The 19,117-nt window shown below is 35.8% G+C and overlaps 1 protein-coding gene across 1 annotated transcript in view; it reads right to left on the bottom strand.

Moving 5' to 3' along the window:
• The window catches only part of LOC115445495 (nephrin), a 173,209-nt gene that overhangs the window by 51,968 nt on the left and 102,124 nt on the right, over nucleotides 1-19,117 (bottom strand). Inside the window, exons 4-7 of the mRNA XM_037438239.1 lie at nucleotides 15,181-15,291; nucleotides 11,938-12,141; nucleotides 8,135-8,289; nucleotides 2,907-3,051 (exon numbers count right to left, since the gene is read on the bottom strand). Of these exons, the coding sequence (XP_037294136.1) occupies nucleotides 2,907-3,051; nucleotides 8,135-8,289; nucleotides 11,938-12,141; nucleotides 15,181-15,291 (615 nt within the window). The remainder of the gene's footprint in view (nucleotides 1-2,906; nucleotides 3,052-8,134; nucleotides 8,290-11,937; nucleotides 12,142-15,180; nucleotides 15,292-19,117) is intronic.

A 19,117-nucleotide genomic window follows, 5' to 3' on the forward strand; every position in this document is an offset into this window, starting at 1 on the left:
GCTCTGATGTTCAGAAATAGCCAATTCTAATACCACTTTATTGGTGTGCACATCTCTAAATTATCTTTGCTAAATAAAACAGAGTGGGAGCCGAGACAGGACTTGATGGCTCTGGGGGCCATGCCACCTAAATATTTACAATAAGATTTTGTCCGCAGTTCATAACAGTGTATGGGTAACTGTAATCCCGGAATCTTATCAAATCAAAAATCAGTGTTTTTTTTTTATAATTTAATTAAATATACAATCTCAAACTGACACTACCAATTCTATATTATTTAAAGGATAAGTACTTCCTGTAATTACTGGACATCATGAATATTCACTTCTAATATTATTTAATAGGAGTGAAGAGTCATACATTATTATCAATAAATTGCAATCCAAAATTCTACTCAGTGCCTCTAAATTTAATGATATTTCGCACCCAGCCAAGACATTGTAAAACAGCAGTAGGTGTGCAATATAATAAGAGCTTTGTGCTATTTTCACAGGGCTACAATTTAACAATAGAAATATTGTATTACATGCTGTTAAAGTTCTAAATACATTGTCTCCTCAGCTTGAAACAATGTGGAAACTCCCAACGTCATTTTTCTGTTTGCTCTTACTGTAACTATGTTTACCGTTGCGTTCTGATGCACACCGTTTCTAACAGACAAGAGTTGTCTGTTCGTTCCTTTTTTACGTCGGCAAGATAATATTAAATTTTGCGGAATGCAAAAGTGTTATAGTATAAATGTGGACATTATTTTGATGTTACTTTGCAGTACCTAGATTTGATGCTTCGTGAGAAACGACTGGATAATATCAAAAACTTGATGAAGTGTCCGAACGAAGGTCGCTTTCTGATTGTCTAAAAACTCTAAGAATAATTCAAGATACTGCAAGTTACAATTGATAGTATAAAAAGCTATTAATTAAACACTTTAAATTTATAATGTTTATATTGACTGTATGATATGAAAATGTAATTTGTATACTTAGAAGTTAATTTGAAGATAAAAATTGTCTTGCAATTTGTCAAAATAATTGACAAAGAATTCGAAATAAATTATGAATTAAGTATATCATTTATTTATTTCCTTCAATTTCGGCGCTTATTAGGAACCTTCGGCCCATATTGTTGTTAAATGTGTTGTTAAAAGTGGTTTATGACCGAAGTCAAAGCTGAAGCTTTGGTAGGACACTATATTTACACACTAATAGCTAGATTCCACGAGAGGCCTAACTGGGTCAGATGATGTTTCCATTAAAGTAGGTATAACTCTCAGGCGGGAGATTCGAACTGACAATATTATGTCGGCCAAAGCGATGTTAGGTCTAAATAATTGATTTTGGATATTACTGCATAATTTAAGTAAACATCAAATCCAGAGGTAAAGTGGTGAGTACAAGTTTGTTATATACCTAATACTTATTCTTCTAAAAAATATAATAATGTTTAACAGAAGCTGTTATTTTTATTTAGTAATTAAGGAAAGATAATACCACAAGCGGAACTACAAATAGGTATAAAAGCATTTTGAGTCCCTCACCAAGACCACAATACGCGCCTGTGATGGTACATAAGTATATTCCCAATTTTGATCTGGATTTATTGGGTACACGCACTAAATTGGCAACACGAATGGCGAATACAACGTTCGGTGAAATAGGGCCTGGCACGTGCCGTCGGATTCGACACTTCTACGCGGACAAGAAAAATTTACGCTGATCATGCATGTATGAGATTGTTTAGGGGTTCATAAACATTTGTTTCAAAGAGAGACTACATATTTTTATACCATACTTATACGTAGTGGCGATAGCCTAGTTGGAAGTGGAACGTACTGCCGAAATGCATGTCCACAAGTTCAAATCCCAAGGGCATGAATCTCTAACCTCCAAAGTTATATGTGAATGATTGCTTACTTTATCAGTAAAAGAAAACTCCGCGAGAAAACCTGCATACCTGAGAAGTTCTCTATAAGAATTTTGAGGGTATGTGAAGTCTGCCAATCCGCACTAGGCCAGCGTAGTAGATTAAGGCCTAAAGCCTTTCAGTACTAAAATAGGCCCGTATCCAGCACTTGACCATTATGTAATACAAAGCTGGTATTATTATTATTACATTATACATATGTAAACTGCGGATAAAGATTATTTTTTAACCTGTCTATAATGCTGGCCTATCTTACTACGTGTTCACCATCCGGAAACCTGACTCTTGTAGTGATCACAGCGGGTTTTAACAAGGTTACTAATCAAGTTTTTATACGTCTATATTAGCCAAGTTTGGTCTTCCTCGCTTCCTCCGTCATTCATAGATAAAAAAAACTTAATACCAATCACACCACGTACAACTTGTATTATTACACTTAATGTTCTGCAATTAAAGTACAATTTCCTTTGAAACACTACAGACGAATAAACAAGGCCCTGAGACGAATACGAGAGTACTTAGTTCTTCATCTAGTTACAGAAATGTACCAGACATAGCAAGTCATATTCGAGCAATACAGAACGTCAAACATGTTTAACCGCAGTGCCATAATTGCCTCCATTCTCCGCATTTTCTCATAAACATACAAGAGTAATATGTTTTGGTAGTTACTGTTAATATACAGTTACATCGTAATTGCGTGTGCGTGTTCCCCACTTAGAGTTGATCGTTCATGTTCTTTATATTGCCGTCTTTAGCTACGAATATCGTACGACGCAAATAAGTTATATAAAAAAATAATAAAATAACTTGTAGTAAATATCAGATCGTATACGATAAAATCATACATAGAGCAGAATATGCGCAAGAGAATTGAATGAAATTAGGAAGGTGAGATCATTTAGGTCCCGAAAATCTTACCTACATACAATATTGACAGCTAGCTGTTACCTCACATAGATGTTTGAGACAATGGGATTACTCCAGTCTAACCAGCCTATTTCCGATATACACCAATATCGGGGGACCACGCTGGGGTTTTCGGCGCGGCAGACCAGATCCGTCTCATGGTCTTCCGCCACTGGCACCAGCGTCAACACGCTCGTTGTGGCGTTGTTCTCGGAGAACTGGGCAAAGGTTTAAAGGTTATTTATTTATGCCAGATGAATTTTAAAGATTATCTCTCTAAGAGCCAGAGTCTCGCAAACGGATATTGTGTTTTTATACTCAGTATCATCTCAGGCTGGAATTTGTCGGTAGGCTCGCTTTCTATTGTATCAAAGGATAGAACACGGAATAGTGGATGCTCTAGTTGCTTCTCTGCTTACCTCTTTAAGGATAATAGTATGTAAACGTATACATACATTGCTATATTCATATATACTGTAGTCATATACATAAACAAAAAAATAACATTTTTCACTTTTCTGGGGTGTATTCTATCGATATTTTATCAGCTTTGTTATGTGCCATGTAATATGAAGCGAGCATATTTCAACCGCCATAATGGACACAATTTAAAATTCGGTATTGCTAAAAAACAGACCGTGAATAAGAGGCTTTAAAACTCTTGTTAATTTTTTTAATCCTATTCTTTTTAAAGCTACTTAAGCACCTGATATTGTGGATGGTTATGGACATCACTTATCATCAAGTAACATGTTAGCTCATTGACAGATTTGTGTATTCCAGAGCAGTCATCTTTGTGTATCATGTACTATTAGTACCCATGTTAATATTTAATCCATATGCACCTTTTACCTATATTTTCCTATAAATAAAAACATAATATAATTTCAAACTATTTTTAATAATCCAGGAAATATTCAAAAGTAAATCGGTGGTACTTAAATCATCCACGACATAATAAGATATTAATCTCACCGAACAGTGGGTAGGTAAGTATAGGGTTGAACCTCTGCCTACTTTTACGAAGATAAAGGCTTGAGCATAAACAAGAGAAGAAATAAATTGTCAGCAACGAATAATAATATACACATAATAAATACAACACAATGGCCTTCGAAGACAATGTATTCAAACAGCGTAGATCACGAGTGTCTGCAAAAATAATATGAAATGTTGTGTGGTTCACCCTCCATTCGAAATAGCCGAATTTCGCTACTTTTATTGTTGTAGGGTTTCTACGCTAACGTTTTAGTAAAATGATATTTATACAAGGTTGCCAGAGCAAGATTACGATGAAAAATTGACGATGAAACGTGTTGTTTTTCCTACAGCTCTTGCAAAATTAATACTAATATAAATAATAATATCAGCCCTGTATTATATACTGTCCCGCTGTTGGGCACGGGCCTCCTCCACTACTGAGAGGGATTAGGCCTTAGTCCTTGCAAAATTATTTACCAAAAATAATTATGTTTATTTTTGGTGCGCTGAGAGCACCAAAAGATCTCACCATCTTTTCAAGTAGTAAAAGTTTACAAAACCAAGCTGACATCAAAGTACAGAGTACTCAGCTAGATTACGACCATATACATGGCAAACCAGTCTTAGTGGATCTTTTCCGACCTGAGAACCCGACGAAGTTAGGTTAGTCGGTATATAGCAGCTGCTCGGCTTATATCTGACGATTTTTAACACCTAATGTCTTTGATTGACTTTAGATGTGTAGTATCAAGTTCAATTTAATCTATTTACCGAACCAGCGTTAAATTAATAATAAAGTGCTTAAAAATTTCGTTGTTGCATAATTTTGTTTTTATTGCTTTGAATGACGAGACGAGCTTGCTGTTCGCCTGATGGTAAGTGATACGACCGCCCATAATCAGTAGAAACACCATCCAACACCTTGAATTACAAAGTATTGTTTGGTATTCCACTGCGCTCGTCATCCTGAGACATAAGATGTTAAGTCTCATTATGTCCAGAAGTTACACTGGCTACAATGTCCTTCAAATCGGAACACAATAGTAGCTCCACACTGCTTTGGCGGCAGAAATTAAAATTGTGGTGGTACTCTGGTACCCAGGCGCACTCTCACATATGAGAGACCTACCACCAGTAATTTAAGTTATAACAATAATTATAGTTAATCATTATATTTATATATTTGTACAAATCTATTGAACCGTAATGTTAAATAATCAGATAGATATACAAAAACCTCACTGAATAAATATTTGTACGGAATGTTTACACAGAATGATAATGTTATACTTTCTATTAAAGGGATAAAAAAACATCGTTAATTGACAGTTTGAAGGATGGATATTCCGTTAGAAAATTATTTGTTAATTAAACTTTCAGCTCTGTTTGTACTGCGACATCACTCATAATGGATTGCTGTGAATATTTGTTTTAACATGTTAATTGACAACGTGTGTTCGTAATAAGATATATTGATTTTGGAAACTGATTTAAAAATACACATTTATTTTACGAGGCAGGTTACGAGTTTATCCGCCCTGTGGACTGGGGGCGTTTGGAGAATTCCACCACGGTATCCCCTGCCTGTCGTAAGAGGCGACTAATAGGGGCCACGAAGGGGGTCGTCGGTGGGCAGCAGGGGGCTGTCCGCCGCTGGTGTAGGTTGTGCATGCTAAGTACATTGTGGTGACCCCCGGGATGGACGGCAGTGTGTAGTTGGCCTCATGTTGTCGTTTACGCCGAGGGCGTCCTTCGGTGCGTGGGGGCTTCTGAGTATAGGAGACGGGCCACACCTTAGCCAACGCTTTCAACATTGTACTGAAATTCTTATTCATCACCTTAATACGCTGTGTAATTCTTCTATCTATGGTTTATAAACTTTAATCTTAGATGGTTGAAATAATTCTAAAAAATATTTTTACCAATTATAAGCTGCCTTGTCCTTGGTATAGTTTTATTTTATAATTATATTTTTCTGGAAACTACTTTCGTGTAGGCGAAGCCAATTAAAATATTATGTAAAAAAAACAAAATCCCGTCTAATTCATAACTCTCCTTAAGATTATCCTCTAAATTTAAATCTGATCGAGCTCGCTACCAGGCTTAATAATATTTCGTATTTTATTCACAATTATGAATAATGTATATGGCACGTAGATATAAAAAAAGTTATTTTCCTGAAAAACCACTCTCCATTAGCGAGCCTGGTTTGTAAGTTTTAATTAATTTAATATTATTTTAATCGAAAATATCATAGCGCATTTGCCGACTTATGCTAAAATAATAATAAAAATTCGTCGACTGATGCCGACCAAAGGTAGCAGATTATTTTTAATATAATTACGTAAATTTAGTCAAATATCTCTTTAAATTGATGTATAATATTTACACGACTATACATCTCCGAGACACAAAAGCAAATCAGCATACCATATTTTGTGGGTAGAATCCCTTCCATCCATCCAGCGGACCCATTCATATGGACAAAGCTGTATTCTGCCACATATATAATTACATTTACAATGAGAAATAAATTAACGTTCGAAACAAAAGGTCCATTGTTTGCAGATATTACGTCACGGGCATATTAAAACCAGTTTATTAATTAATGTTTAAGTTCGTTGAAATTAATTAAACGAAACAAAAAAAATGTCTCGAATGTTCTTAATTTCGTAGCTTAAGATTTCCAATGCCACGGTTACGCTACGGCCTGTTTATTTCAGTGAGAAAATCATATTAATTTTACACGGATGACGAGGCGAGTTGTGTTTTTGCATGATTTAGAAATAATTATTCAATTATCAAATACACACACACATCATCACGCATTTATCCCCGAAGGGGTATGCAGAGGTGCAACCAAAGCACCCACTTTTCGCAGAGTGTGTTCCGTCCTAGGATGTGATAGGGGGCGAGCCTATCGCCATATCGGGCACAAATTCCAGACTCCGGGCTAATATTGAACAGAAAACCCCAAATTTCTATAATTATCAAATAAATTATTTATTTTCTGGTGGTTGGATATATTTTATATCCGCCCGGATATCAGCCACTGTATACAAGGTGTTGAAACCCGCCATAGCGGCCCATGCCAGTGTGTCGAGTTCAGGGATCAGCCTGGCTATATACGGTTCCAACAGGTCGGCATAATTATGTCGACTGCCGAGGAGTAATCACCTCTCGTCAGTCGATATTCTAATGGACCCCACTCCACTTATCATCAGATGCAGTAGGATAATTTAACGTGTCCATATAAAATATACGTAACATAATACAATAAATTAAATATAAAAGTTGGACAAAGATGTACCATTGTCCCAATTGTATGTTTAGTCGGGTTGTAATATATTTTATTTATTTAAAAATTTGAAGTTGTTGCCTGTAAATACTATATTCGGGTGTTGAACAAGTTGACAGCGTTTGCGAAGCGTCTTAAGGTCACACAACATGACCCAGAAATTTGAATTATGTAGAACAATGCTTTAGTACAACATCCAAGAGAAATTTTAAACTATAAATGCTACGAATTCCACTGTATTTTCATGCGTTGATACTTTTTTGAATGGATTATTGAAAATAAAAAATCTACTTTTTACCAAATATAACAGCAAAGATTTATTATTTTTGAATTTTTATTACTAAACAAGATTTTACTTAGCTTTGCGCGGGTCCGAGTGTTTCCGGAATAAAAGTTTCCTATGTCCTTGCCAGGCTCTCAAACTATCCTTATATCAATTTTCATCAAAATCAGTTTAGTAGTTTTTGAGATTCTCGTTCAGACAAATACACAGACGCAACGGGGGACTTCGTTTTTTAATATTTAAAGATATTGCAAGCAACAATTGTCCAATGACCTAATGGGAAGTAATAAACGAACATAAGTTCATGTCTTTATCCCCCAAAAGCAGACATCTTACTAGCGCTAACATATTTTGAATAGTTTATTTGTTCTGTACCTTAACATCGATAATATCGTGAAAGGAATAAGGATTATGGATTTTATTCTTTATTGGGCCTCAGATAGACTATCGCATATTTGTTACTAACTTTTGCTCGAGGTTTTGCACGCGGAGAACATTTTTTTGTGATAAAAATTCGATTACTTACATATTATATTGAGATAAAAATAGTCTACGTCCTTCCCCGACTCTTAAACTATCTCCATACCAAATTTCATGGAAATTGGTACGGTTCACCCGTGCAAGTGTAACAGACAGTTAGCTACGAATTTATAAATATTAAAGTAGAGGTTTCTGTATTTTTTAATACCATTCAATTCTATACTACACAATCACAGTTGTTGTTTGAAAAATTACTCACATTTTTGGCAGCACTCTTCTTCATCTGCCTGCCTCCTTTCCACCAGGTAAGGGTGGCTTCAGGTCGGGACCCTGTGGTCTTGCATTCCACCTCGTAGGTCCTGTCTGCCGAGAGTTGCGACCGCTTGTTCAGTATCTGCGTGCTCAGTGGCCTTACTGCAACAAACTCGGTTGTTAGGGATGACATATTGAGGTGATTATTTTTGGACAGCTATTTGTATACAAAATGAGCCTAGAGTTAAAAAAACAATGAATAAATGATCAAAAGCATCTTTATTCTTAATATAATTAAAGTCTTAAAAATAATCTAACCTTTTGTTTGAAGTTGGTTGTAAAGTTAAAATGATCGTAATTGTGCTTTAGACAAAAATCATGAGACGATAGTATCGAAATTAACTAATTCGGTAGTACGTTTCTCAATAGATATACGTATTTGTACTCATTACAGAAATCCGTTATTTATCTTACTTAACAAAGCTTCGTCGAATTAGTAAGAAAATTGAAATAAAAATAACGAGCAGCATGTTACCCATTTCAGATTTCTCCCCAGGAATATAAATCATGCCAGCCGCATCAGTCAAACATGGAATAAATATCTTGCTTCACATTGAAACGCGATTTCTCTTTCTCCTCGCTCACAAAATCCCAATATTTACTCAAAAAAATTCTTTAAACAGCCATGCGGAATAGCATAATTTATTCTGAACGTCGACTTGGAAGCTATCTCGTTATATCGGGCGAAAGGCATAAAAATCCTTACAGATTTTTGTATATTTATAAAATCTAATTTTTAAGCACTAACGAAATCTGTAGTCTTAAAAACATATTTAAAACAGCTTGTTCCAATTCTGGCTATAATCGTTTTTTATCTGGATTTTAGATATTATAAAAAGATATTTGAAAGCGAACTACTGAAACCAGATAATATTCGAGAAACGAACAATTTTAGATCCGTGCTGAATATTCTAGGTAATCTTTTTTGGCCTGTGAGCTCTCAGCTTTACTTGTTTTATCCCAGGCATGTCAGGTACGACTGCACGCTATTCTATAGAATTGAGAATAATATTCATGTACTGGAAAACTGATAAACAATTTTGGCTCTCGATTCATTTATCGGCCCCGAGGGTTTAGTTCAAGAACGCTGTAGTTTAATGGTTTACTATCCGACTGTGAGAGAAAGGCCTGTGGGTTCGATTTCTTAATTGCATAATATATTTATATTTATTTGAGTTTTCTGTTTACGTATTATTTTAACGCAAATTCTGTGCCTAATGATGACTTTACCTATTACAATCTATGGTTCTTGCATTTGTATCTTAATGCAGGTTTAAGGCTATATTCAACTAATTGTTGTATAAACTGCTCTCATTTCGAAAGTATATCATTATACTGAAAAGGTAATCTACTCATCCCAAATACAAACATATTAAAAGAGTTTAATGTGTATATTAAAAGCAGCGGTGTATTTTCAAAAGCGTTTCCAGATAATGTAATTGAACATTTTACTGAATATTTTACTATGAGCTGCAACAATGGTTTTAATTTATTACATTTTAATTCCTTTCATTCTGAACCTGTGCTGTGATCGGGTGTAATCACAATCCGATATGGTGATAGCCTCACTCCATATCATCACAAAATGTGATAAACATAGCAGAAAGTTCATGTACTAGTTGCGACTGTTCCTGCCTCACTGGGTAAAAAAGGCCGGTGGTAGAATATATTTTATATCCGGCTGGATAGTGACCACTGTGCACGAGATGTTAAAACTAGCTATATTGATCCGAAGTGAGTCGTGTTCCGGGATCAACCTGTGTATATCTGGTTCCAACAGGCCGGCATAATTGTGTCAACCGTCTAGGGGTAGTCATCTCTCGTCAGTCGACATTCTATTGAATACCACTCCACTTACCATCAGGTGCTGTGGAGTCACCTTGCCCTGTGCGTATAGTAGGAAAGGCGTGAGTTATGTAAGAAGCCACACTGAAGATATACACACACAATACGCCATTGTAATATCTAAAGGCTGAATTAGCTGGCTAGACAGGTATTGCGCCACACTGCAAGCTGGCATGAAGTGGTAATCTTGCTAAGCTACTACGATTAGTGATTATATCGGAGGCTTAACAATCGCTTTTCCTTCTGAATGCTCGTCTTTCTCTTATAAAGGAAAGGTTTGCGTAATTGCATAATTTTAGTGATGGTGCGTGGTTTCTTTGATGATGGTGAACAGTGACCACTTACCATTAGGTAATCTACTTATCTCTACCATATGATAATACTCTCAAAAAGTAACTAAATTATTACTTTTTGATTAAAGGAAAATGGGTATCGATAAACGTGATAGTCTGACCAGGAAAGTATAAAACCCGACCAAGTTTTGGTAAAATAAAAAATAAATTTCATGCAATAAGTACGTAAAAACATGAAAAGCAAAATCAGCGCCTCTTAACCAGGTATTTTATTTTTCTGGTTATGTAATCAAGAATAAATATTGTTAAACAAATTGATATAAGATTTTCATTCAGTTAAAGTTTGATTTCTAGATAATTAATCGAATTCCGGACCTTACGTCATAATGACTATAATTTCGGTTGGTGGATCTGCAGAACTTCATCTGTTAGCAAATAGTATCATTAATATTGCGTATAAAATATAGTGTTGGTTCTAGTTGTTTATTTCCTTTCCTTGTAAGACCAGCTATTTAATTATTCATCCATTCGTGCAGAGTTTGGTATATTTCCTGCAAATTCATGGCTAGTTGCTGATAAAATATGTTCTTAATATCTAGGACATGAAGTAGCGCTTGGTGATTAAAATCCATTCCGCATTTTTATAAAAAAATGCGGAATGTTACTTTATCATCAACGACATTGCTTGGAAATATTTAAAGAAAATTGTGGCAGATAATTTAGTCGTATGCAAAGTAAATAAAGTCATATACAAATTCATAATTTACTTTTTATTGCTTTTTCGTATTAATTAAATACAGCTCTAGGATATAACATCTTTTTTCGCCTTATTTGTATTAATTTTGGTACGTAAATAGAGGTAACTTATTTTTATAATTGCGCGAAGTAAATGCAACCACGTAATGTTGGTCACAATGACACAAGACTATAGATATCTCCCCTAACGCAGAAACGGTCATCTCTGCCAATTGAACCACACTTAAAGTAAAAGTACGACGCACAAAATTAATTACTTTTATTACTTCCTATTTATCAGGGAATTATATTTACATGTTAAAATATTTTATTGAATGATTAATTATTGTAAATAAAAGCAAATATTATCATTACAAATGAGGTCAAGACCCACGTACACACTATCAAGTGGTCATTGATCCATATGACATGATTTAAAATACGATGTAGGTAAGAATAACTGCAAAATTTCATAAATTAAAAACATAATTATTATACGTATACAAATATACAAAATAAATTGCTAATATAATAAATATATACTCATAAAATTGACAGAAAATACGACTAAAAAATTAAAAAAATATTACACTATTTATTTCTATACGCTCCCCTGCAAACTAGCTATTTTGCAAATAACTCTTTTTACTTTGCACCCTTCGGTTTTAGCTCTTATCTACAGCATAAATGAGCTAAACAGGTACTATAACAATATTATCCTAGTAGATGTTTATCTAAAAATTAATTATTATCTTTTATCGTTTTCATAATAAGATTGCATACAATATTAATACAATTATTGGTTCCTTCTATATGTTCTACCTGTTTTTCAATTGGAATCAACCAAGTCAATTTAAACCTTGTTGAATATACTCACAGTTTATATCCAATATAACCAGTTTGGTCTCCGGCGGTGCTAAGTTGGTGTTGGACGCTTGGCAGACCAGCCTCGCGTTCAGATGCTGTCGACCCACGTTGGGAAAGGTGAGGGTGTTGACTGTGATCCCATCAGCTTTCTGCTCGAACGAATCGTCGATTACTGTATTCTCCAAGTACCACGTGAGACGAGGTCGAGGATCACCTGGACACAAGATAATATGTTTAAAAAATTATCAATACTTAGATAATTAAAGCGTTTTATCATAAACATTTTGCCATTAATTTATGGCAAGATGTAATGAGACACGAGCTGGTATTTGGTCTGATTTATTCTATGTACAAATGGTGCTTATATACTAATGTGGTACGTGACGTACGTGACTTAACACTCATCCAAGCATCTACGTGATACTATGTGCGACGCCTGTCGCCACAACATCATACATATCCGAAGCGCTGGTCGGACCAGGACACCAACTCCCTAAATATGCCAATGAGCGTTGCGGTGCACCAAGCCGAAGATCGCGCCTCGTGGAGAAGATTACCGAATGACCTTGGACGGGATCACGATCCTCAGTAATGAGAGGCCGACTGAAGAGAGAGAGAGATCAAAAATAGAAAAAAATGAAGTAAAGACATAGGATGGATTTTTACTCTAATATTCAGCGAATACATATATGAAAGTCTAAATGACGACAATGCATAGTAGATATATACAAACTACATATTCTTCCACTAGCACTAACGATGTTTCTATTTTGCCGTTTCAATTTGGTATATTACATTGGTTTTAAATTCACCAGAAGATTAATTTGTATAATTTGGAGACCGGATTCCATAATTGTAAACAATTGAAAATTTGGCATCACGAAAACTATAGATTAGAGTACTTAAGCTCCAAGACATTAATCATTACACCATTTATACGTTGTGGGCCATCAACGGGCACACCAGTAATTTCAAATAATTAATATAAAATATTATTCTATTTTGCTTTAGCATTTACTATTCGGTACAATATTTGATTCTAATCATAAATTATGTAGGTGGTGCTAACTTTAAATAGAAGTGGTAAAGTTTGGCTTTTGACCTGTAAGTGGTGTTCTGAGTCCAGCACTTAATAACTCGATAACTATTTGGAATTCGTAATTCTATCGAAATAGCAACCCAATTCATGCATATTGGGGTTTCAAATATTGCCCTATTGGGCTAGTAGTGATGTTCGCGGGTTCTAAAATCAATGAAGTTCTGAATATAGTCAATAGGCAAGTTATTATATATGATAAAGTAGCGAAAGGCTTCTTATCAGTATCTTTACAAAAACCATATTATGCTTCGTAAATCGTAAGGTCTAAATCACCTTCAACCAAGTCCCTCGTGATTAAAGACGTGATCTTATGTCTGTATCCGACTTTATAATTACCGGAAATTATTATAACTAAGATAGAACGCGTGTGAAGTTGAACCATAGTTTTTTTTTTATTCTCTCATGTATTATTCTGCTAATCATATTATGACTGTTCTAAGATATTGGATAACAAGCCCACATTACTGCAGTAATCAATGAGGTATTTCTATGGTATCGTTATTGGTCAACAAGGAACATGCAGATAGGAACAGCTTAGATCCCAAAGGTTGTTACAACTTCATACGTCCCGCGGGATAACCAAAAGGTTAAAATCCGGAAGAAATTATTGCTCCTTCGACCACTTAAATTTTTACCAGATTTATATGAAATAAATTGCGTGCGTTAAAACCCGTGAGGATATCTATGAGACCATAGTTTCAATACATTTAAATGCATATCCTGCATTTTCTAAAAACTAAACAGTGCATAGCTCTCGTGGGAAATTCAATGTGGTCATTCCTCTAGACAATAAGTTATTGGAAATAGTATTCTTGCTATATCTTTCTTTTCTTAGCAAAATGTTTTATCTTAGCACCGTCAAACGTCCTAGAACTGATGGTAAGCCTATCATCATCATCAGCCCAGTGAAGTCCACTGTTGAATATTCTTTCTCTGAAGATTTTCAAATGGACCTATCAATAGCTGCATTAAGTGTGTTTGTGTGACTGTTATCTGGTTTAAAATTATATGCAGATATACATATAGTCACTCAACGAGACGTTGTCTTCTGCAATAATTCCCATAATTATAGTTTCCTAAGATCATTGTAAGACTGTCTATTTTATTTAGCGATTTGCGTTTACACTAATTCAAAGTTTTCTCAAAAATAAGCAGTTAAAAATCGATTCTTTTAATATTATGGTTACTCATTTACCATCAGCCAGCCCTCATATTTGTTTACCTGTTTTTACTATAAAACCTTTCACATTGAGGTTTTATATCCAAGATCGTACCAATAAAATTATCAATATTATATCTAAACTTCCTTGCAACTATTCTCATGAGTTTATACATTATATCCCATGTATCTTTATAGTTTAAAGACACAATAGAAAGCACATTATCCCGAGCTGCCTAAGTTTACAAACTGTTCTGGGAAGTATTAAGTTATTAGAATTATAAGTTGCTGTGGATAATCTTACTAAATCACGCGAGGCGTGCAGCATCTGCAAACTTACTGGGTGTCTCGTATGTAAGAGTTCTTTAGTATATGTAGCTGTCTATTGCTAAGCAGCAATGTGCAATTGCTTTTAAAGTCCGGTTTGAATAACATTTATGCTAGTTTAATTACTACTCGCTTATAGAATTTCTCTCTTTATATAAATGCAGGCATCTGTATATTTTACATATTTATTAAACAGGGGCAATAAACAAAGGAGGTAATCATCTTTCGCTAATCAGCGCTCTATCTGCACCCTACTTCACTGACCATCAGGTGGGAGGCTCACTTTACCGAGCCCCTATAAAAACATCAATTGAATATACCTTAAGGCGATACCTCAAGGTCCATTTTCATACATTTTGTTAAAATTTCGTCATATTAAATTTTAAAGGCCGAAATATCCATGATTATTAATTATTTTTACGTTTTTCTTTCAACTGCGAGAACTAATCACTAACTAGACGTGAATTTAAATTCTTTACTTGCCAATACTTGTTTAGTTACCCAGATTAAAGGTGAAACAAAATGTATGAAAATGGACCTTGAGGTATCGCCTTAATCTAATAACATGACATTCTAGAAACCCAAGTCTCTGATAGTATGGGTATGACCTGTCACCTTAATATCAGTTCATACCGGTCTTCTAAAAATGACAGCACCAAAATCCTTACCTCCATAAGTCTCGCAGACGAGCTCAAGAGTGTCTCCCTCATTATACGGCTCCAGAAGACGGGTGTGGCTTCTGGTCTTCGCGTCCATTATACTGGGACGATTTGGTGGAGCTGTAAGAAAAAGTAGTTTTAGTGTCGTTTGAAACAATTCAGCAATGGAAGCTATTGCGTCTCCCACATATTTTCAGGGTTATATTAGGCATAAACAGGCTTGAGAGCTTAAATGCGGCATTGAGGATCGTCGCTATTATTGGACCTGCCTTAGCTTGGGTTGATTGGTTGAAATGTTTCCGTAAGTAATTTTCAAGGAATAATCAACCCTACAAATAAGATCATCGGACTACCTTCTGCATCTTCGAAGTACAACGCCCTGTATCAATTAAATTGAAAAGGGACCACTCTAAAGATATTCGAATTCGAACGAAATAAGAATCATTTAAATCTTACAACGGGATAATAAAAATATCGCCGAACTATCATTTTTTTTACGATGAATAAATAAACCTCCTTTGCCTTCGATTAAAAAAGATTATTCCGACCTGTATTATGTGTAATATAAATATATATCTATATGTATAAATGCGTATCGGCTGGGTTAAAAAGTGATTTTACATAACATCTACAGTTGCTATCCAGCCGGGAACGAACATATTGCAAATTTTTTCATCAGAAAAATTGGTTTATAAATATTGAATAGCTAAAAAGTACTATTCTATAGGGACAGTATACTACATTCAAAACAATCATGACGAAAAACACCTACAGTTTTAAACTTTATATACAGACATATCACATAATGATATGTTTTTGGTACAACCAATTAGTTTTCCTGGGTTTATCTCTAGAGGATATTTTAGCATATCAAAATATTTCCCGTTATATTTACTGGGTGATAACCGATAGGTAATAATAATAATAATAATAATAATAATAAGCCCGCAGGGGCGGCTTTGTGGCGAGCCGACGGTGAGTGGCGACACCGCGTTCCCTGATTCCGTGGGGGCTAAATGAGACCCCCTGACCCTTGGCTTGCCTTAACTGGCCGGCTAGGGGTGGAAGTCGCAAGAGCTAAGAACCTCAGCTCCAGGGTGGAAGTGCTCAATCTGCGTAATAGCGAGGGAGAACCCGCTCCGGGACGCGATAGCGACCCGCGATGGTGAAATCGGTGCACACCTCTCGACACCCTTAAGCCACCCACACCGGTGTTGCGTCCTTGGCTTACGCCACTTATGGGATGCCCATCTAGTGGGGGCAAGTCACCGCCTGCCTTGAATACATAAGATTGAGACATTTTACTTGGCAGGCGTCCCGTTGTCTCAATCAATAGCCCAGCAACCAGTCCACCTAGATCCCATCCATAGACCCAGTATAATTCCCATCTTTTCTGCAATAGTCCCTGCACCTTGCAAGCGCTGTCTTTGGCTGTATTTCCTCCATAAGTATAGACAGAGAGAGTACTCGCAAGGTGTATAAACCCCAACTAGAGTAATGTATCTTAAAGGGGCCTCTACGTGTTGGATCCATGTCCCCACGCAAGCCTTCCAAAAGGACCGGCCTTTATGCCGTGATTTTCCGCAGGAAAGATACAACATAATAATAATAAAACCTTTATTTGGCACAACAGTAAACGACAACATAATATTATTCACATGCTAAAATTGTTTGTGCTTACACAGAATATTTAAACGATAATATGTGGTATTATGCGATATTTACTCTAGGTATGTATTAAAGTGTTTACATTTTTTTTATTGTTTTGAATGACAAGAATAGCTTACCGTTCGCGATATGGTAAGCGATATGACCGCCCATAAACAGTAGAAACACCATCCAATACCTTCAATTAGAAAGTATTATTTGGTATTCCACTGCGCTCGCCAACCTAAGACATGAGCTGTAAGTCTTATTATGTCCAGTAGTTACACTGGCTACAATGTTTCATATATGGGTGGAGCAAAGTTACTCAACTACGAAGGATGTTCGTCAGCCTGTACGAGACCGCATGCAAACAGGTTGGTATCAGAGATCCGATATCGTGGCAAAATAGACTCGTTGCGCGTCTTACCTCACGTTCATCAGTTACGGTTGTTTCACATAATCGCAATTTTAAGCTTCAATCGGATCGTGAGAATAAACAAATCAAAATACGTCATTAGAAAGGACTAATTATGTATCAAATAGAAGAACCTCGTCCCCTCCCCCTTCCCAGACACCCGATGTGTACACCACAAGTAAACATAACTGTCGTTATAAATATGCCCAATAAATTCAACTTATGTTACATCATTAGAATAAAAATTGAAATTTGTCAGCATGAAATAGAACATATCCGATTGATCCATTTTTGCGATGGATCGTTTATTGAAATGGTAGTTATTCGTATAAAAGACATCCTAAATTTAAATTTATGGACAGTCGTGGAGCGTCTGCCAGTGACTTACTAGTCTCGCCCAGTGGTCGGTATTCAATATTGTACAAAACAAGATGTTTTCTACAATATTGAATACCCTTTAATTTCAGTAAAACCTAGAGCAGATATATTTTATTGGTGACAGTTTTTGATCAGACATTCTAAACGCAAGCGAAAGTAGTACAAAATATAGCTGCCATTTTATTATTGTCGTAACATTGTGCATTTTATTATCGCACTGCTCTCAGGTAATATATGAATTATAACTATAAGCTTAATATTTCAGACATACTCACGCCTTTTATTTCCATAGGGGTAGGCGGAGACGCCAATAATGCATACACTTTTCGCCGAGTGTATTCCGTCCCGTGATGTGACAGGCGGTGAGGTTATCGCCATTTCGGGCACAAATCCCAGACTCTAGACTGATTGACATTGAGCAGAAAAACTCAATATCACTTTGCCCGACCCGAGATCATACAGCGGAAGACGTACCGCGCGCGCAATACTAAGCCACCGAGGCGTCGTTATAATTCAGAATTTACTATTAAACATTTTAATAACTAAATACCAATTACTAAATCGCCTTAGACAAACACTGGTTTATCTTGACGACTATTTTTATTAAATACATCTCAGATTTCGTCAAGGATTAATTAGATAAAAACAAATCGCAATTATATGAAGTCATCATTACTTCCACAACCCTGGCATAGTCAGCCACTTCTCAAACATTTACTTAGTCGGATTGAAACGGATCTTAAGCTATTCTGAGCTTGTGCAGCTTCCATTGAAGCACTGTTTCGTGAATGGAGGACACTGGTAAATGGCTGCATTTAAATGATGAGCGAGAACCTAACTGAATTTATTTCACTTTTAGAGACGGATATTGAATCTACTTTATATTTTTCTATATTAATTTTATCTCCTTGAATTTTGTTGAAAAAAGTAATCTCGATGATTATTGCATAATCGCTTTATTTCATCACCCTAATAATATTATCAGCCCTGTATTATATACTGCAATACTACTGGACACGGGCACTACTGAGAGGGATTAGGCCTTAGTCCCCTACACTGGCCTAGTGAAGATTGCCAGACTTCACACAAGCTCTTCTTATAGAGAACTTCTCAGGAATGCAGGATTCCTCGTAATATTTTCCTTTACATTTAAGTGATAATGAACAAAGAACACTCACATAACTTTAAAAAAAGTCAGAGGTGTTCATGGGTTTAGAACCTACGGGCTTTCGTTTCGGCAGTTCGTTCCTCTCCCAACTAAGCTATCGCTTTTAAGTGATACTGGAGTAAAATTCAGGTCCCAGCTCAAGCACAAGTACGTAGCAATATTGCATTCGGTTTGACGACACTCCAATAGTACGTGATAGTTGGTTCGTTTGTAAGTGCTATGCGCCGGTTCATTCAGCGTAAGTGTTGTTTGGTCAGGAATAACTGGAACGTGTTGTTCCTATAAGATTGGTTGTTGCGTTCCGTATCTATTTCAATCGAAATAGCATGCAATAGAAC

Source organism: Manduca sexta, chromosome 13, assembly GCF_014839805.1.
Source record: "Manduca sexta isolate Smith_Timp_Sample1 chromosome 13, JHU_Msex_v1.0, whole genome shotgun sequence".
NCBI classification, from domain to species: Eukaryota; Metazoa; Arthropoda; class Insecta; order Lepidoptera; family Sphingidae; genus Manduca; species Manduca sexta.